Below are 21,790 nucleotides of genomic sequence, written 5' to 3'. Positions count from 1 at the left end.
CTACCCATTGTAAATTACAATTATTCGACTGTAATTCAAGTTGTTTACAATAACAAATATAAATAGAAGTTAATTTAATTTACACTTTGCAATGACTTAATAGTTTATTTTATATATTTTTATACTGTTATTATAACTGTTTTCTCAATTTTAACTAAATTCACATGGGAATAAAAATTTTGTGTGCATTATTACACTTAAAAAAATTTGTTCATTATAATCGGTAACTGAATCGGTATCTGCCGATTATTGCTCTCATAATCGGTATTCGAATCGGTAATCGGTAAAGTCATATCGATGCACCACTAGGATGCAGTGTAACGAAAAAATGTGCGTAATGGGACTCTTTTTCGTGCGTGCAGCCGACGTTCATCGATTTATTAGACGTCACGTCAAAAACTAAGAGGTATGAATAGTGGTCCGAGGGCGAGCAGGGCGGTCACCTTGGTCGTGCGGACGCACTGGCGCTCCACGCACTTGCCGGACGACAGGTGGGAGACTCTCCTGCGACAGTTGGCACACGTGCCGCAGTCCACCGCCCGCAGGCAGCCGGGGCAACTTCTGCAGGCATTGCTCGCGTCCACTGGGGGCGAGCGCGACACGCCGTGTCAACTTGCGGCACACCGCCCTTTCCCACCCCTTCAAGCAGGACACTGCTGTTTCTGTATGAAATTTTGCACACTTGATGTTAACATTAAAATGAGTATAACAGTCTTTGTCCGAGATTTAGAAAAACCACCCATAATTATTAGGATACTTATTTACGAATATTTTTAAATCTAGATGTTAACTATATCTGCATTTAATTACAATTCACCTCTATCAAATTTTCTACATGAGATTTCGAAAACCTCCCCCTCCCCCCCATCTACCTTTCCCACCACTTAAAAAGTACAGTAATGGTACAAATTGATATAACATCTTGCACATTTTATGTTCAAACGAGTAAGAAGATTACAGTTTTCATGTGATTTTAATATATATATAAAAAAATGTTTATTGAAAACATATTTCTCAAAACTACCTCATTTCTCCTTTCCACCCCTTACAGGAGAATTTTTCAATCTTCGATGAAATTTTTCTCACTTCATGTTAAAAATAAAAATTACTCTTTTTCCTGGCTACATGAAATTTACTACTGCTTAAAGCACATTTTTGGCTCTCCTGGGTAAAATTTTGAACAGTTCATGTATAAAAATAAAAAAGGGTAATTTATAGTGAGCATTCAGTTTAAGAAGAATAAGTTCATTGAAAACATGATACTACGAAAAACAACCCCATTTCTTTTTGATACCCCTTAAAACAGTATTTTGGTCCTCTGAGATAAAATTTTGCACACTCAGATGTTAAAAATGAGAACACTACTATCTACAACTGATTTTAACAAAATTAGAACTGAATACATGAGATTTTGAAACACTAATTTCCTCCTGCTTCCATCACCCTATTCACTCTTTTTCTCACCCTTTGTACTCCTTAAATTAGAATTTGGGCAATTCTTGATGAAATTTTTTTACACACTCAACGTTAAAAATAAGAAGCGATTTCGGAAAGAAAAAAAAAAACAATCCCCTTCACCCTGTGTTTAGTCCAGGCAGCGCCGGGTACTTCAGCTACTAATACAATAAATGTAGTATCAAATTGTACAAATCTGAAGCCGAGAAAATAAGTAGTTTGTATGGGGAACCCTCTGGGTGACTTTTCTGATTGGCTGAGAGGAAGAGTCACCGAAGGTGTTCTATCTGGGACTGCTTGGGGTTGGGCGGAGGTCTGTCTCAGCTAGACGTTGCAAAGCACTTGAATAATTATTTAGCACAGATTAATTCACCACAAGAATGATTAGCAGCTTTACCACAGTTATGAAGGAAAGACTTGCAGATGTATTAAATTTATTTTAAGAATGGGAAAGTCACATTTGCAGATCCTGGTTAATTTTTAGTTTTTTTTTAATTTTATGAATTAATTTTAAAAACAATTTAACTAAAAAATTTAGTATTTTTTTTTTAACTTGAAGCCATTTTAGTCAATTTTCACACATTTTAAATTAACATGCCGTTTTACCTTTAGGTAAATTTTCTTTTGTACAAATTTGAAATATTTATATTATATTATATTTGAAAAATTTGAAATCTTTAATATTTATTTTTAATAAACATTTATTTTTAGGTTTTATTTCAGATCTACTTTAGATGAGCTAGGAAATCAAAAACGAAAGACTGCCCGTTTAATGTTTGTTTGCATTTCTGTGCTCTGTGCTGGCAAGTTGCCACACCCGCAATGACATCATCGGTGCTGATTAATACAAGGCTTTTCTCACCCGGCAGAAGGAAGAGAACTGTGTGGTGGGCGTGTGGCGAAATGCCTCGGACTGCAGATTGCTTTCCATAGCCTAATGGCTGACAAGAGACTATACTTTCAGATATAACACCAAGTACTACTGAACTTATTTTTTTTTTTTTTTTGGATGATGGCTGGTATACCAGGTGCAAGAGAGAAATGGATCATTCTTTATGGAAGTATTTTGCATGCAATTAGACACATAGTTTTGAATGGAGTATGAATCAATTTAATTAAATCAGGAATTACTTAATACATGAATTTCCATTACCATAATTTGTGTACTAGTGCGTGGCAACACAAATGTGTTATGAATGAATTGAGGCGGTCTACGTAAAACGGGCGTATAAGCAAAAATGATGTTTTGAGAAAACACAAAAACAATATTTCATTGCTTTCTCCTGTTGTCATAGTAATCATTATTCCTGTAATTTAAATTATTAAACTATTAATAATATAAATAAGCAGCATCACACAGGACTATCAAAACATAACATAACCACAAAACAAGAAAACCTGACTGTGAAAACCAGCTGACATCACCTCACAAAAACAGGTGTACCAACTTCAATTTTCAAGATATTGCGATGAAACTTGCACCACTGAATTCTACACGAAATGGCGGATCAAATAAAGCGATCTGCGTAAAAAGGGCGTATGGACCCATACGCCCGTTTTACGTAGACCGCCTCAATTGGGCAAGCTAGTTCGCATCAACTAATTCCTTATGTTTCGGTACTTAGTAAAAAACTTGAGGAAATTGTTTTCTATTATTGGTTTTGTTTGGCACTATTTTATTTGGTAAAAAAATTTTTGCAGGTAGTGTAAAGAAATACAAAGTGCACTTTAGGGATACTACAACAGTTTGGTCTGTGATTGTAAACTGTATGTGCGCACATAATAAAGACTTTTTTAAGGCTTAGGATTTGAGTACATTTTAATAATATAAATATGTTTCTTTTTTAAAATTATCTTCTTTATTTTTTAAATGTTATGTTTTAAATTTTAATACATAGTATGTTTTACTTGGCAATATAATAGTTTTTTTTAAGTTAAACAACACTGGTGTTGGAATGTAGAATACCTTTATATGTGTAGTTTTATAATTGGTATTTTTTATATTTTATATATGATAGATTTTAATAATTTTTTTTGCTCGAAGTCAATTTTTTTAGGGGTGATGCAACTGCAAAATTATACACTAGTTATATAATTTCTTATGTACCTTGTACTGCTATTATACTAGGTTGGTCTGTGCTTGTTCAATAAATATTATTCAAAGTTTTGTGTTTGCATAATTTTTGCTACTGCTTTCTTAATTGACTTTGTTAACTCCTCTATTTGTTTTACTTTCAGCAAGTCTGCTATTTTGTTGCTATGCTATTTGATTTTCACTGTTTACATCACTACCTGAGATGATTGTTTAGAAATCAGAGGAATTTTTCAGCGTTAATAAATTTTTAGTTTAAGGTTTGTTTAAGAGGTTTACCCAAGTGTGTGTCCTCTTGTTGGTAACATGCCTCACTGTTGCGATATCAAGTTGGGGGTTGGTAACGCAACAGATGTGTTCCCTGTTACAAAGATGTACGACAGCTCATGTTTTATTAAATCATTCACACATCGCATGATTACCAAGACAAAACACACCTATGCTTGAAGGAATGGTTCTCCCCGTTTCCTGCGGATGGAAAGACCACTAAATGGCCATTTTATTTTATCCACGATAATTTCATTATGTGTGGGCTATTTGGATCCTATCATGGAGGAGAAAACATGAAGCAAACAATCACTTCCATACCCCAGGCAAAGCCAAAGTAATAAAAAAAATCCACACCAACAAATTTGTGGATGACACTAGTTTATGAATAGTCTAAATAGCATTTAGCTTTTAATTAAGTGCCATGTGTGTATGATCATTTTCACATTTTAAATGAAAACTGTGATTCCTATTTCATGAGTTTATGTAATGTAAATATACAGTTTAAATTAAATTTTGCTACTTTATATTATTTTATTTATTATGCAAAGTTCTTTTTCTGGTTTCTTGGAAAATGTGCTTCACTGTCTACAGTATACTTACAGAACATTTAAAACCAGCTTCAAAATGCTTAAAAATTAAGTACAAACATTTAGAGCGCTTATGATACTGAATGACTGTTACCTTACTAAAATAGAAATTACTTAATATTTATACAGTCTAATAAGAAAATTTGTTATTTGTCAAATGGTTTTCAACTTACATAGATATTTTCTCTTTTTACCGCGCCTGTCTTCTGCAGTACTTGACGGCTTGTGTTTCGCTGGGCTGTAGCAGTCTTCCTAAGAACAAGCATGAAGAAATAATGGCACATATCATGTAATTTACATTTTTTTACTCTGCATTAATTTGCTCAAAAACCACTTCCACCGGAGACTTAAGTTCAGTAAGACTCTCTTTACAAAAATAGAAAATAATAATTTTTCCTCATAATTAAATTTACGTGAATTTTTTTCATCACGAACACCAGTTGAAATTGTTATAAATCCTTTCAGAAACTGCTCAAAACATTTACTGTAGCATGTAAACTACAATTTGAAATACTGTTTTACCATATGACATTCTCAAAGATTGTTTTGGACAGGCAAATGTAGAAAACTTATTTTTTTTAAATTTTCCTCCCTTTAATAAATTTAGTAATATGTAACTGTATATCACTGCTTAGTTTTTAAAACTATTTATTTCTTAGTGTCTGAAACCTACACAAGTTAACAGAACTTTAACTAATAAATAAAAAAAAAGTAATATATTAGTTTCTACTGCAGAAAATAATAAATGTATATTAACAATATGTAACTGCTATAGAATCCTTGTATAATGGTCAGTTTTTATTTTAAAAAAAAATCCCAGCCAACTTTCTAAACTAATTTACAATTTACCTACACATTAAAATAAAAATGATCACTAATATGTAAAAGAGGAAATACTTGCATCTTTCTTTTTTTTCCCTTCCTCACACCCACTGTCACCTTTTCTTCTCTGTGGCTTGAACTTTGTTTCTAAGGTAGGGTCCTCTTCTTGACACCTCTGGAACCACCACACAGACCACTATCACAGGCAGGCATGCCACCACGAACAAGACTGTTTTACTGGCAGGTTCCTCAACGAACAACAGCACAGCCGCGGTGAAACCAACTACCTCCCACTATCAAGTATTTGCTACTTGGGTGCATTTCGGAATCTGTTTCGTCACAAGTTTTACTGGGACGTCTGTAAATATATGGTGAATATATTTAAGGACTTTTTAATAACATAATTTACTACTACTATTTTATCTCACAGGGAAATTTTTATATAAAAAAGGCAAAAACATTTTATAAAATAAATATACTTTTTGCAAGAATATGCAGATTTTGAGTTAAAGATAACATATTCAGAGATAATTCCTGCATGATGTAAGTGTGTAGCATTGCAGAACCCTGCCCTCCGAATTAAATAATTTTCTTTTAAACTTCTTTTCTGTATAGGTAAATATAAATGAGTCAATGTTTTTAGAGTGGTGTGTATGTTATGAGACAATATAATCAGACGCTATGGCTATGAATATATGTTATTTTCGCTTGCTATGTGTTTTAAGAAGATATTTTGTATTTTAACAGACGTTTTTAATCATTACTATTTTTTATGAAATTATTCACAAATGAGCCGTTGTAGTAGATTTTTACCTGTTTAGGCCTACTTTTTCAGGTTATTTCTAAATGATTTTAATGTTGTGAAGTAATTTTTATTATGATTGCTGTTCTTAAATTTTATTAACGTATTGTAATATAATTATAAATCATGGGACTGTGTCTGGGCTGGTGTTATGGTTAGAAAGAGAGGCATGAGAGGCCTGTAGGTGGGAGGGAGAAAGGAACAGTGCTTCCCCGCCAACCGAGATGAAAACGGTAATTCCCCCCCTGCATGGGAACCGAGTGATAACTGCTCTCTCACGGTGTGGGAGAGAGAACGAGAATGGAAATCCCCGATTTCGATGTGAAATTGAAAAGAGACTGATCAGGGGAAGCCCAGAGTTCTGTGTGTAAAAGATTTTTTCATGTGTTGTAACTTGCTCTGTAATTGGCTGATATCTGTAAGAGTGAATAAAGCGTGCGTGTGATTGGTCGGTGAGGTCAGGTGACTTCTCCTCCCTGCGTGGAGAAGAGAGTGGCCAGATTTCACCAGTCGTCTGTCGATCGCTGCCACAGTAGGTCGCGTTCGGTGGCTTCTCACTGAATGATAATTTAATGTACTAATAGATAATTTCACGTTGGTGGTCGGAGCCAGGCCGAATAGTAAGTCAACCTAATTCGTTTTATTTTTTTTTTCGGACAATGAATTAGAAATTGCGGCCACCTTCGTCGGCATTTGGCTCGGGGCGGAATTCGTTTTCGCTGGGTGCGGCCCTCGAGGTCGCCCCATTTTCTTGTACTTGCAGTAAAACATTACTGAAGGACTTCATCTACGCTATTAATTTTCGGTAATTTCTCGTCATGCGAGCTACCAGCAGTTTTTCGACGGGCAGATATATATGTGTGAAACGAGTGAATGAACAATTGTAAGTGTTTGGATTCGTCAGGGCATTCTGTTTGAAAAAAAAATAAAAAAAACATCAAAATTTGCAATCGGCGTTGAACTGTTTATTTTGTAAGTAACGAACCGTTACAATTGGCGCCCGGCCGCGCGGCTTGAATTTGGACACGACCCTGAGATTAAGACGAACATTTTCGGCAGTAAATATAAAATATAAACATTATCAAAACAAGTTTGCGACTATGATAACTTCAAATAACTACAATCTACGATAAATAATGAACAGTTTAGAAGAAAACGGCAAAGTGTTTCCAGAACTATCGGCGCAGCTGAGCGGCGAAGGCGGTTTTTGTCCGCGACGAGAGTCTACGAGCGGCTTCAGCGAGTGAAGTGTTCCGGAGAAACGACGGAAAACGGTACTTCGAGGGACAGAGCGACCCAAGGCACCGTGGGACTTCAGGCCTGATGCATCGCGGGACTTCGAGATCGTCACTTCGCGGGACAACGTGGGATGAATCGCCGATGATAGCAAGTGGAAAATTTAAGAAAACTGTATTATTTGTATTGGTTTAGAGAATTTAATTTGTATTTGTGTAAAATTTTGTAATTTGTGTATGTCAACATGGATAACGCTAGTACCAACAGCAGCGAATCAGATTTCATGGGTTTTCAGGAAAATGTAGAAAATTCCGAACAGTCAAATCCAAATTTGGAAACAAGTTTAATAGAGCAAGATTTTTCATGTCGACAGGAAAAACCTGTAAACATGGAACATCCTGCCGAACTAGGTCAGGATAGGGAACCCCGCACAATTAGCAGCCCAGTTGAGGTTATGGGGGGGTCAGACCAAATCTTGCAGTTACTTTTGTCAATGAACCAGAAAATGAAACAGGGGCAGCAGGAAATGACAAATAAAATTGAACAGGTACAACAGGGACAGCAGGAATTAAAACGGGAATTGTCACAGATGAAGGATGAAATTATTGAACAGGTAGCTACATGTACAAACAAAGTAGATGAGTGTGCAAATAATGTGGCAGAAATGCAAGTGGAAAGGGAACAAACTAGTTTAGGAACTAGTGAAATAAAAGTGATAGTGTCAAAAGAAAATATTGAATCTATTGTGCATGATGTACATGAGCATGTAAACATTGAGAATAAATGTGGAAAATTCCTAGATGAGGGAAACAGGGAATGTTTAAACAATGTGGTAGAAAAAATTAGTAAAGGTAAAGGTAATACACATGTCACCAGGATTTTGTGTAAACAAATGAAAAAAGTAGAAATTGAAATGAAAATGTTTTCAGATACACTTAAAGATGAGTTTGCTGAGGAATTGATCAGTGAGTTGAATTTTGCAGATTGTGGAGAAATGATAAAAGGGAGATTTTGTCAAAATGTAAGCAGTAATGTTCGAAAATGTCGTGTGTGTATGCAGAGTAGTGTACAAACTAAAATTTTTTCACTGATCCATGTGGAACATGAAGTGAAAAAAACTGTGAAACATGTTCAAGGGTTTTTTGTGTGGAAACATGTGTACAGAACTGTAGCCGAGATAGTAAACAGTTTTTTGCTCTGTTCAAAGGCAGAAGAAAAACATGGTAAATGTAAAGGAGTGATGCAAAATCTGAAAACAGTGTGTTTGGACTTGTATGGCCCACTGCCAAGATGGAAGGGTAGAGTCAAAACTAGTTATGTCGTGTTTGATGTTTTCTAAATTTTTGCAAATTTTGCCATTTTTTTTTAATGTTTTTCAGATTTTTTATTTTTTGAATTATGTACTTTTGATAATTTTTTGTATCTTGTAGAGTTTTGGTATTTTTTGATGAATGGTTATAGTATAATATAGGAATGCACAAATGAGATTTATAATGGCAAATTTTTACAAGATTATTTGAGAGAAGGAAGATAAATAACTATGTTAATGTGAATATTTTCTGTTTTGAAATAATAATAATAAGGGTATAAATTCCTTTTAAGTAGACAATTACTAAATATAATGTGAAGAAATACTTTACATTGTGAGAATTGCATTGCACTTAGGTATTGGTTTGTTTGTTTAATGCTGTCATGGGAAGAGGTTAACTATATGGTTTGAAACCTAAGGAAGGGCATTGGTTCATGTAATTTGGTTTTGAAGAAGAGAAACATATGTCTGTATCTTAATGAAGTATTTGTCATGCCATGACTATAGAATTGTCAACTTGTTGTTTGTGGAAATTTAAGTGAGATATCTAAAGCTTAAAATTTGATGTGTAATGACAAGTGCAGTGTATATTTGTGTATAGCTTTGTATAAATTTTTGTTTTAAATTTGGTAATAGGTTAGCCGAGCTGACTAGCAGCTAAAAGGGTTTTAGTTGGGCGCCCCTTACCTTTCGGCTAGCTCGGGAGCTAGGAATGATAGGGAAGTGGGATCTCTCGGTCTGTTGGACCTACATGTCGTTCTATAGGTTCGGCAACACACATTCCTCTGCCTGGAATGACAAATGGAGACCCTGTTGAGATTTCTGGGCATGTTATGTCATGATGGGAGAAGATGGTACGGCTCCGCTAAGAGTTCCAAAAATATTACTGGATGGAGTAGTCTCTCCGCTAAGAGTTCCAAAAATATTACTGGATAGAGTAATCTTTCCGCTGAATTTTTCAAGCCCGTTCTTTTCATAGAATAAAAGAGTCTGGTGATCTGGGTTCTGTGGAGTATTTTACCCCTAAACCATACCGTATAGTAAGACCCTGGGAACAGGATGGCCAAATGAAATGGAGGTTCGGTTGCGTCTTTTTGAAGACGGGTCAACAACCTGCCGTATGAGGGAGATGGTGGATTCACTGTTGAGAGGGGAAGGAAGTTTAAAAATGTATTTGTCATTCTATTCGTCGTATTGTTTCTTCATATATATATATATATTATTCATGAGATCTTCAAAAATTTTTCTATTAGTAAAATCTTCGTAATAATCATAATAATAAAATTAAAGGCATCAGCAGCAGAAAGATCGAATCAAAAGCTTGGTCAGCAGTCTGAGTTAGCAATGTTGTTAAAGTTTATTGGTGCAAGTATGAGGAGTGGAGGATTTGATTGATTCGTGGATGAAAGTAGTGGTTTCCTGGTAAGAGAGGAGTTATCCATCGTCGTGCAATTGTCGTCTTGAGAAGGCGATTGTTGTTGTTCATCGTCATTGGAATTCTATGTGCCAGCTAGTGTCGAGGTGCTCCACTGCTGAAATGTTATTTGTCGTCGTTGAGAAGTTTTTATCATCGTTAAGGTAGTCATGGAGACGTAATTCCTGAAATTTTTGTAATTTTTTGGAGTTTATTGCAGCTAGTGTCGAGGTGCTCCACAGCTGAAGTAGGTTGTCGTCGAGATTGTTTTTATCGTCGAGTTTGTATTTTGTCGCCGAGATTATTTTCAGGTGGTCAGAGGGACGTAATGCCTGCAGTTCTTGTTCCAGCTAGTGCAGCTGAGATAGTTGTGTCTTCGAGGTATTGGGAGTTGTTGCAGTTTGTGTAGAGGTGTCCACAGCTGTTCCAACTAGAGTTGAGATGTGATAGGAAGATTCTTCGTAAACCAGGGAACACTGCTTGAAATTTGTGAAGAAATTAATTTTGAAACTACTTGTATTTTGTATTAATAAAACTAAGAGAACATTAGGGATGAGGATTGTTGACTGTACCAAAACTGAAATATCCTTTTTAAATTTAACAAAAAATTTGTATTAATCTTTGTAATTTATAAAAATAATTGTTTTTGAATTTCTTCTATAAACAAGAGTGTAATGACAGGATGCATTGATGTCTAAAGATGTTTTTGAATGTATTTTGTACAGATTAGTTTTTCACTTTTGTAATTTTTAATTAAATGTAGTGTTAATTTAATTGAAAAGTTGGGGGGGTTATGTAGCATTGCAGAACCCTGCCCTCCGAATTAAATAATTTTCATTTAAACTTCTTTTCTGTATAGGTAAATATGAGTCAATGTTTTTAGAGTGGTGTGTATGTTATGAGACAATATAATCAGACGCTATGGCTATGAATATATGTTATTTTCGCTTGCTATGTGTTTTAAGAAGATATTTTGTATTTTAACAGACGTTTTTAATCATTACTATTTTTTATGAAATTATTCACAAATGAGCCGTTGTAGTAGATTTTTACCTGTTTAGGCCTACTTTTTCAGGTTATTTCTAAATGATTTTAATGTTGTGAAGTAATTTTTATTATGATTGCTGTTCTTAAATTTTATTAACGTATTGTAATATAATTATAAATCATGGGACTGTGTCTGGGCTGGTGTTATGGTTAGAAAGAGAGGCATGAGAGGCCTGTAGGTGGGAGGGAGAAAGGAACAGTGCTTCCCCGCCAACCGAGATGAAAACGGTAATTCCCCCCCTGCATGGGAACCGAGTGATAACTGCTCTCTCACGGTGTGGGAGAGAGAACGAGAATGGAAATCCCCGATTTCGATGTGAAATTGAAAAGAGACTGATCAGGGGAAGCCCAGAGTTCTGTGTGTAAAAGATTTTTTCATGTGTTGTAACTTGCTCTGTAATTGGCTGATATCTGTAAGAGTGAATAAAGCGTGCGTGTGATTGGTCGGTGAGGTCAGGTGACTTCTCCTCCCTGCGTGGAGAAGAGAGTGGCCAGATTTCACCAGTCGTCTGTCGATCGCTGCCACAGTAGGTCGCGTTCGGTGGCTTCTCACTGAATGATAATTTAATGTACTAATAGATAATTTCACGTTGGTGGTCGGAGCCAGGCCGAATAGTAAGTCAACCTAATTCGTTTTATTTTTTTTTTTTCGGACAATGAATTAGAAATTGCGGCCACCTTCGTCGGCATTTGGCTCGGGGCGGAATTCGTTTTCGCTGGGTGCGGCCCTTTTCGAGGTCGCCCCATTTTCTTGTACTTGCAGTAAAACATTACTGAAGGACTTCATCTACGCTATTAATTTTCGGTAATTTCTCGTCATGCGAGCTACCAGCAGTTTTTCGACGGGCAGATATATATGTGTGAAACGAGTGAATGAACAATTGTAAGTGTTTGGATTCGTCGGGGCATTCTGTTTGAAAAAAAATAAAAAAAACATCAAAATTTGCAATCGGCGTTGAACTGTTTATTTTGTAAGTAACGAACCGTTACAAGTGGACAATCTCCAACTATTATATATAACACATTATAAATTAAAGTGAGTCAATTAGCAGAGGGTAAACCTGTAAACATTATTTGGCAACAGGCTGGAGCCTTCCCCTTTGGAATCTCTTTGCACGAGAGTGGTTGAACATCGAAGTCCCTGACCACTGGATTGGTTGCAATGGTCAAGACAACAAAGCTCTTTTTCGCTGGCCTCCACATTCATCACCTGACATAACACCATGCAATTCTTTCCTTTAGGGTTTTATAAAATATTGTGTCTACATTCCACCGCTACCCAATGATTTGCCAGAGTTGAGAGAGTTGAGAAACAGAATTGAAGAGATTATTGATTCCATTTCTCCGGACTTGTTAACCAAAGTGTGGAAAGAGTTGGTCTTTAGGTTGGATGTGTGCCGTGATGCACATATTGAACATTTGTTAAGATAAACTAGCTTAGTTTACCTTCAATTTGATGTATGATTTGTTGTAAGTAGTCTAAATTAAACTGTTACAATATACCATTGAAACTGAGACATTTTTTTATGGACACACTTAATTTTATTATGACCTGTTCATTAAGTTGGGTTTTCGAACGTACGCCTGATTCCCAAAACACTAACACCTACCCCCCCCCCCCCCCCCTCCAGCATTACCCTCAACAGTTCAATCTCCACTTTGTCACTCGGGTGTGGATGTGGCAGGCTCATAATGAACTAGCAACAATTCAATACCCTCATTTCTTACAGCTCATAATTAGGGTTGTGCGAGAATGTGATTTAGGCCTCGAGAAATTTTCGAGAAAGAAAATATTTTTCTCGCGAGAAACGAGACGAGAATGAGTAATTTTTAAATAATCAAGATTTACTGTAGATATCACTTTCAAAATATATTGTTCTGTACATAAAACTGTTGTTTATCATATAGAATGTCAATTTAGTTGCCTGTGCACAACTGACATGCACCACACGTTATGTAGGCCTACACTAAATTATCAATAAACATTCACTCACTTAGGTAAAAGTCTAGTAGTTAACATGTTAATTGTGGTTCCCGTTGACTTATTGCCACTTTTTGTGTAACACTGCCACACTGATATGTCCACATCTTCCATTTTACCGTAAAAAAAAAAGTTTAATTTGACAACAAAGTTTACTTCTGTTAAACTGTTATATTCCCGCAACACTTTTTTTCCCACTTGGTTACGCCGCAGTTATAATAAAGCAGTATTAGGAAATTATTCTCATATTCCTAATAACATTTTACGGGCGTCACATTATTTATTCATACCCGCAGAGTAGCTCACGTAAACGGGAAACTCTGTTACTGTAACGAAAACAAAGAAATTGATACTAGTGAGGCTTTGGCGGGATTCATTACTCATGACGTCTTACGACTGAGTGAAACAAAGGTGGAAAAGGAAATGGGATGAACATACTATTTATTCTGCCTTTTCAACGGGTTTGAACACACATTCACATAATTTTACGTAATAAAAGGGCGTGAATTGTGCTGCGTGTTCAATCCATTCCTTTCCATTCCAGTCCACTACACAATCACATGACTTGCGCAGTCTTTTATTGGAAATGAAATAAACAAAACCAATTTTCTAGGTTAGGTTCGAACGTATTTTATTATGTATTACGCTCAGGATAAATTGGAATTTCATATGAAAGTTTTTATTCACAGTTTCGGTTATTGATAAAGGTTTTGGATGGTTGACTATCGGCTAGTCTAATATCTCTTAATGATTGCATCATGTTTGCTTTGTGTTCCGCCAAATCATTTTTCGTCCAAACAGGCAGACGCGTTTGGTATTTTTAAATTATTTAAACTAAAATAATGGCAGTGTGTGTATAATGTTCAACATATAAAAATACAACTATCAATATCAAATTTAGTTTCCATACCAAATTGAGTTGTTAACCGGTACCAAAAAAAAATTCTCATTTTTTTTCGAGAAATTATTTTTCTCGCTCGCTGTTCGAGAATGCAATATTTCTCGAAATTTTTATCGAGGTTCGAGATCTCGCACAACACTACTCATAATTCATCAAGTCATCTAGTCACCTTCATATGCCAAATATATAAAATAATATTATTTATCTAAAAATTAAAAACATTTGGTCAAGTACGAGTATTATAAAAGTGATAATGCACTCATGTGGATTTCAAGACTCAAAGTGTTAATAAAAAATGGTAAACTGAAAAAAGTTATCTTAAAATAAATTTAACTGAGAACACAGCTAGAATTTAAAAATTTAAGCTAAGTATTATTCCATGTGTGTTTTATCAGTACAACAAAGAAAACAAACTCATGGATGTGTGGACACAACACATGTTAGGAGTGAACCATCACAGAAGAAGGTATGAAACTGTAAAAGAATGTGTGCAAGTATGCAAGTGAGCAAGTAAACAAGTGTGCTTCTGTCAAGGAGTGCATCACTAATGATCATTGTACTTTTCATTGCCCCTTCGTGTTACACTTCTGTTACACTCACCTGAACTCCCTACCGCTGTGAAGCAGCTTCCCTTCAAAAGTTTATATGGAGACAACAGAAAGAATCAGGAAACAAAAAAAAAAGTACGCTATAGCTGCTCACCATGCAAAAATACTGCTTTATGTACTTTGCCTTCTTTTCTGTTATGTTGATGCAATCTCCGTGGTACCATTCTTCACAGTTGTCGCAACCACTGCAACAGAACACACTCCTGACAAAGTACATTTTCCCCGAGGTTAACCACAAAGAAGAAAACATCACCTGTCTAATAACTTGTAGAATAGTAATTGAAGGAGACAGATCCACATAATTTAGGATCTTTTTAAAATTAACATAACGTCACACCATGAAGTTTAAAATCCTGCTATTTCACTTAGCCCAACATTTATGGAAGCCCTGTTTGGAATCTTCTTTCAGTATTCCTCCGCCAGATGACAAGTGCAACTTTGCCCCGTGCCAGTGACTTGTATGCATGCCTCCGTCATATGAAACTGCTAAACTGTTACTAATATATTTACATTAGTCAAGCTAAATTTAATTCTAATGTTCATACATGAAAGGAAACATTTGGTGGCCAGCCTTTTAAGTAGTACGTTCATTAAAACACAAAGTCATGTCACTACTTTTCTTGATTTTCTGGCAAATTGATAGGGAGTTAACCTGCCTAGGCTTGCTATGAATGAATGAATAAATTGGGGTGATTACTGAAGAAAAGTAATGAGATGAGACTGGAGCGGTGGGCGGAATGAATGGGTAGGAGAAACAGGAGTACCCTGAAAAAAAACCACCAGATCATAACAACATCTTTATGAAAAAGACATTTCGTAAAAAGTACCGTAGCACTGTAGCAGTAAAGTTGGAGTCTTCAATGTGAAAACCTGTTAATTTAAAATTAATAGTTGTTTGATTATTAAATTTTTTTTTCCCAACAAAACAAAGCTCTTTCAATACATAGCTCAAACTATGTTTATTTTACTTTTAACTGCCACCATTTTTAATTGAGGCTTGATTATCTTCATGATTGTGCAGAAGCAAGGCCAAATAGAGTTTTTGATAAAAGGTCTTTGTTGGCCTCATTTAAAACCAGAAGTTTTTAGTTTTTTCTGATTAAAATAAAACCTCAAAAAATTCATATACAACGTATAAAAATATACATACTAAATTATTTTTGTAACCTTAAGGAAAATTACATTGAATTGTACCCACATATTCAGAATTTTTCATGACCTTTTAAGGCAGTGGTTTTCAAAGTATTTGTCAGGGTGCGCTGGTGTGCCTTTGGTATTCCAGAGAAATGTGTGTCCAGATATAAAAATAGACATATCACTTTTTGTTTACAACCATGATGCCTCTAAAGGCGCATATTTTCTAATTAACACAATCTCTGTAATATTTGACTTGAATATTATGACATTCTCAGAAATTTTACATAGTGAACCAACAATTATATATAGGTATAGGATTTTAAATGTGCCCAGACTTTAAAACATTTGTTAAGCAAGGTTTTAAGATGACGGCATCGGAACCACAAGACCAAACCTTCTGTACAATAACTCTGGCAAGAGTTGTTGCTATGCTTTGCCCAGGCAGGGAATGACAGAAAATGAACTCTCAGTGAGTGGTGATGATGCAATTAGTCAGGCAATTTTAAATTACAAATATTTGCTCAATTTCATACAAATAGTAGATAATGAGTCGAATATATCTGGCATGAAATTTAAAACAAAACAATGATGTGCAGATGCATACCACACCATGAGTAGCAAAGTGAAGAGTTGAGACAGCTGCAAAGCACACATGTTACGCACCATTTAGAAATAGTTCAAGATTTATTAAAAAAAAAATGCCTCTACAAATTGCATTAAAAAAAATTTAACTTTCCTATGGTACTTACATTCAACAGTTTGATTTTTAATGTGCATTTTGTTTACAGCATAAAAAGGCTAATAAAGATAATTTTATATATGAAATATTTAGTATACACAGTGTTGTAAGCAAGACAGGTACTTAAAGGAGCTTTTATTTTTAACATTCCCAAAAAAATCATAGATGCATTGATTGCTTAGAGTCCAATAGAGACGCTTTATTTACCATTGCGAAGGTCACACTCTTGTTCGGTGCCTGGCGCATAGAGGTGACAATTCACTAGCCAGTGTTAACCTTAGAACCTTAGTAGCGCTCATGCAAACTGCCGTCCAGTTGTTAAATTACGAATAAATATTCAGTACAGAAACATGGCTGGAACCTCACATCATGAATCTGGAAGAGTCAGAAGACCGACAGATGCAGTACGCTTGTCCATCCTGCTTCAGCAGAGTTGCGATCTTCGACTTCCGTTCTGGCAGCATGAACTGCCGAGCTATCTCCTCCTTCTGCAAAGTCATGGGAGAAACCAAACAACTGATGCAGCGCACACAATAATTATAAAAAATTCAAGCAATCGTTACTGAAATCCCAAATTTTACATGTTCATAAACATATACTAGAAAATCACTCAGTTTACAAGATATAATTTTATTTTAAGTCTTCTATGTTTGATTATTTTGACACATTTATACCTTTTCCACAAAAAAAATATAAAACTACATTGATATTAACAAGTGGTGGGTTGGATATATTAGTCTCAAATCTGATCTCCAATTTGAGTCTTAAGACTGCTTCAAATCCAAATCTATATTTGAAGAGTCAAGAATAAAATAATATTGGTATGAGCAAATTCTCTGAAGTTTGCATAAGTTATAAAGAAACTTTCAATCCATTAATTTTATTTCTAAAAATAAAATAAATAAATGGATGCATGTGCGTTTTAAGTTCTACATACATACTTGGCGTAGTAAAAAGCTAACTTTAATTTTGCAAGAAAATAATTCCTAGGAATAAAATACTTAAAAAATTGAAGTGACAATATAAATACTGTTGGTAAAGTATAAAATCAATCAAATTAAAAAATAAAAACTCAGAAACTCAATATTAATATAAACACATGTACAAAATTAATTAATTATTTAATTCAGTAAAATAAGATACATCTAATTAAATAATACTAAAAGTCAATAAAAAATTAATGTTAGTTCTAATTTATTTATTTTTATCATTTATTAAATAATAATGTATTTATTAATAATTTATCATTGATGTTGAAAATACAATTAAAAGTCTACAAACAAAATTTATATCATAAATATTAATAATAAACTAATGTTTTAATTACATGAATGAGTATTCAATATCAATCAATGCAGTATATGATTTAAAAGCATATATATCATTTTCATTTTTATGTAGCCTTTATACATTCTGTCAATTTTTGTTTTGCACTGTGGGCGCATTGTAAAAAATAATTCTCATAATTTTTTCATAATGTGCCTAAAAAAGCATAATTTAAAAAAAATATGCTGCGAATATTAACAATTTCGTTTTGTGTCAAAAATGATCCCTGAAGCACCAAACATTCCCACAGCATTGCAGCAGAGAGAGACAGTCTAACCAATTAGTTATCAGCGCTGGACTTAAATTATAGATTTTAAAAAACATTTCCTTAGTAATTTTAGTTTTACTGTATTGGCAATGTTTAATTAATAATTTTTAAGACTTTATTTAAGGTACCGTAATTTAGGCTGAATAGTGACAGTATTTAAGGTGTGCAAAATCTACACGTGCCACTAGAATTTGCTGCCATAGCAGTTCTGTCAACTATCGAATCGTTCAATTCGCAGAGCGAAAGGTTACATGAAGAAATGGCTCTGATAAAAGAAGAAGAAAAAAACTTGAAAAAATACTGAAACCAGGATTGGACCTGATTTTCGACAAAATTTTATAAAAATACTGCCTACCTTGTTAAAATTAATTAAACAGTTAATACTATAAAGTTTTCCTTTGGCTTTGTGACAATTAATTACCAACACTTCTCAACATGATCATATCAATGAACTCTTTTAACCATAGACAAACCACCTGGGTTGCCCAAGCTCTATTAAATCTAAAATAGTGCCTGTAAGTAGTATCTCACACTGCCTAAAAACAAGTGTACCACTCTGCATCCATAGAAGTGTGTACTATGCATTAATGCATCCACATCTTCAATATTTGTCCACAAAAAAAATATAGGAACATGGATCAAAGGGTATGATAAAAGAACTATAAATTCTACAAAAGTTTGCTGTCAAGATTTTGTATGGACTGTCCTTGAACCCAACCCACACAATCTTCTTAAATAGTAAAATATGACCAATTAAAATGCAAATTCACAAAGCAAGCAAAAGTTATTAATAAGCTAGGCTGACTCATGGTAATACTTCTTTTTTAAAAAGCAATGCTCTTAATGGACATCACAAAAGGCAAACTATAAATATTCATTTAGATGCTTTTAATGCAGCTAAATATTGATCCTCTAGTGTTCGCAGTCAGTACAGCCAAACTTTACAAATACCTACCAAAAAAATATCAATTCATGAAACCTAAACGTAAATTTGTTAAATTGTTAAAAATATACGTGCATAGTGATGTGTCGAACAATGTGTGAAATTCGCTAAACTACCCAATACCTTAAACGTGTTAAGAATAGGTATTGTTCAATGTTATACAAGCAATTTATAGTGTTTATGTTAGATCTCATTCACATACAGGTGAAAGTGCATTTGTTTTCATAAAAAAAGTTTATTTATAATGTTGCCACATTGATACGTATAGTTTCAAAATAGAGCAATTATTTCTAGAACGTTGAAGTAAATAAAAAAATAAACAAATACATAATATAAATCCCTAATATAAAGTAGTACCAGCAATGATTAAAATGAAAATTCCATGTGCACAGACATAGGAAGGAAAGGAGATTTGATTCTAACTGGTCCTGAGATTGACATGAACTGTTGGAAAAATATCTTATAGATGCAAAAAGTCATCAGTTTTAATGCATAACTACTACCTACTCAAATCCATTTTGGAAGCAACAACTCCCTGGTTTCATGATTGTTCACCACACAATTTTAAATGATGACGTAATTCAAACAGGTAGTGCTATGCCTCATTACCTTCATGTAAATGGAAGAAGGATGTATGTGATCATACAATGTTCATCTGAAACCTTCCTCTTAGATCAAACACAATGTGTGAACAGGAAAATACAATGAGTATCCTGTGATGCAAGGGAAATAGGAGTTGAGCACAGAAGTCATAAAGGGGCAATGTCTACTCGAACCATTAACTATTCCATTCTTTGAGCCTATTAATTATGACAATATAAATACAACTTGATAATGCAATTTACAATAGAAATGGAGAATCATGTCATTAAATATAACACCATTAAAAAACTACTGGTATATGCATTAGAACCAGTCTTTACTACATAATTTATCATTCCATACATTTTGGATCTGCATATTTTCCCCCCAAAATAGACCCCCAAAATAGAAGTGATAATTTAGCTAACACCTCAAAATCCCTTCACACTTAATTAATAATAAAATCTTCTGGTAATCAACATAATAGTTTTAAAACAATAAATTAAATTTTAAATGAGTGTCTTTTTCACTAGTACCAACTATAAGTTTAAAATTTGTCATCCATTGCCATGTATCTTTATAAAAGATCACTAATATTTACTTATATTCAATATAAAATCACAGTAATTACTATTTTATATTGAATGTGTCTAGTGCAACACTTTCAAAGTAATAGAAATCATTGTCATAGTCTTTCTTAATTTTTCAGTTACTGAATATACATTACTAAAGAAGATTAAATTAGTTTCAACATTCAGGAAAATGAATTCAATGAAGTCCTTAAAATATAAACTTATTTAATAGTTTTCATTTGAAAATAATACTAGTAACTAGACCATAAACACAATCATGTACAGAATGACATACATGCATGGCCTCTGCAACGTCTTTAGACTGCGGAATAACTGTTCCAACTTAATGCGTTTTAAATCCTCGTGTCGCGACCCGTGGCCTCAAACCAGGCCGCACGCAAGAGAGAAAGAGAAATGCGCCTACAACATATCTTAGGTTCAATTGTTGCCGCTTCGTGACGTCATTACATTTTTCCGTCTACCCCTTCCCAACTACACACAAATTACTTTCTTTTTCTTTCTCTACATTGAGGTATGTGGTAAACATCATTCCAAACTAATCTGATATTAAAAATTTTACATAATTAAATAATTTATTTATTATAAAAGAATTTGCCCCGACAGAAAAGTTGTGAAAACTTACTGAAGGACGATCAGATTCCATGTCATCGCACATCTGTAAAGTTACTTTGAATAGTAGGATCTATTTAATAAATAAAAGGTTGGGATGTCAATAAATTTAATATTTGATAACATTCATAAATAATAATAATTTGCGGGTCAACCTAGAAAAAAAATCGTATTATTTACGTAACAATAAATTACGGTATAATGCTATTTCGTATAAAGCTCACAAATTGCCTTAAAAAAATTCAACATAAACAAGTTAAAACCCCATAGAGTAACTAGCAGCAGATAAAATAAAATTATGTGTGATATTAATCGATATATTAAACATCTGGATAGTTTAGTATTAGTTTTTAATAAAAATATTTCCGCATATTTATAAATAAACTATAATAAATATTTTACGCCACCGTCGGTGCTCCCTCTGAGAGCACAGGCCGTTATGTGTCCTCAACACCTGAATCAGTGCAGTGCTACGAACACACCCGCGCGTGTAGCATAGTGCAGGGGGGAGGAGTGCCTCGAACGGCGTGATGTCAGTCACGGCCAGCTGTGTTGACGAAGCGCCCGGCCGGGTGTGGCAATGCGCAAAAGGGAGTTGAGTGCATATGCAATTTAATTAACAAACACAAACTAAAACTTGTAATATGCCAAATAATTCTTATTAATTAATTAATGATATTGTAAACTCTTTTCGTTCACAAAACTGGCCGGCATCATCTTCCCGCGCTCCGTGGTTTCCCACAGATTTTCCTCCCCTCCCGGGCCGGATTGCCAGGGAGAGTAGTCAGTAGCCTTCCAGCACTCACCAGGGCCGGCAGCCCCGCGCACGGGGAGCATCCAACTTTCGCACCAGAATCCACATGTAACATCCATAGGTAATATTTCTAATTCTTCTTTAATCAGGTCCCCGGTCGGCCCTAACCCGGCCGTATGACGTGTCGTACGGTCCGTAACTAAAATGTGTGACTCGACTACGAGTCTTTTTCATGTGCTACGTAAATCTTATTGTTTTAGGCAGCCTGCCGAGGTGCCTGCGCTTCACGCTGACATATCCCGGCAACAGCGTCCA

At 34.6% G+C, this 21,790-nt stretch overlaps 1 protein-coding gene across 2 annotated transcripts in view; it reads right to left on the bottom strand.

The window, feature by feature from the left end:
- Positions 1–20,974, bottom strand: part of LOC134536292 (CXXC-type zinc finger protein 1-like) — a 41,816-nt gene extending 20,842 nt beyond the window's left edge. The window contains exons 1-6 of one of the 2 annotated variants that reach the window (XM_063376043.1): positions 20,735–20,974; positions 16,767–16,888; positions 14,619–14,709; positions 5,302–5,401; positions 4,578–4,652; positions 444–583 (exon numbers count right to left, since the gene is read on the bottom strand). In XM_063376043.1, coding sequence (XP_063232113.1) covers positions 444–583; positions 4,578–4,652; positions 5,302–5,401; positions 14,619–14,709; positions 16,767–16,888; positions 20,735–20,767 — 561 coding nt within the window. In that variant the 5' untranslated portion in view covers positions 20,768–20,974. Of the gene's footprint in view, positions 1–443; positions 584–4,577; positions 4,653–5,301; positions 5,402–14,618; positions 14,710–16,766; positions 16,889–20,386; positions 20,519–20,734 lie in introns of those variants that run through there. The other variant, XM_063376044.1, reaches the window with a different exon arrangement.
- Between the last annotated feature and the right edge of the window lie 816 nt (positions 20,975–21,790).

Source organism: Bacillus rossius, chromosome 10 (assembly GCF_032445375.1).
Source record: "Bacillus rossius redtenbacheri isolate Brsri chromosome 10, Brsri_v3, whole genome shotgun sequence".
Lineage (NCBI taxonomy): Eukaryota > Metazoa > Arthropoda > Insecta > Phasmatodea > Bacillidae > Bacillus > Bacillus rossius.
The sequence above is the reverse complement of the archived record's forward strand: the minus strand, read 5'-3'. Positions and strand labels throughout refer to the sequence as shown.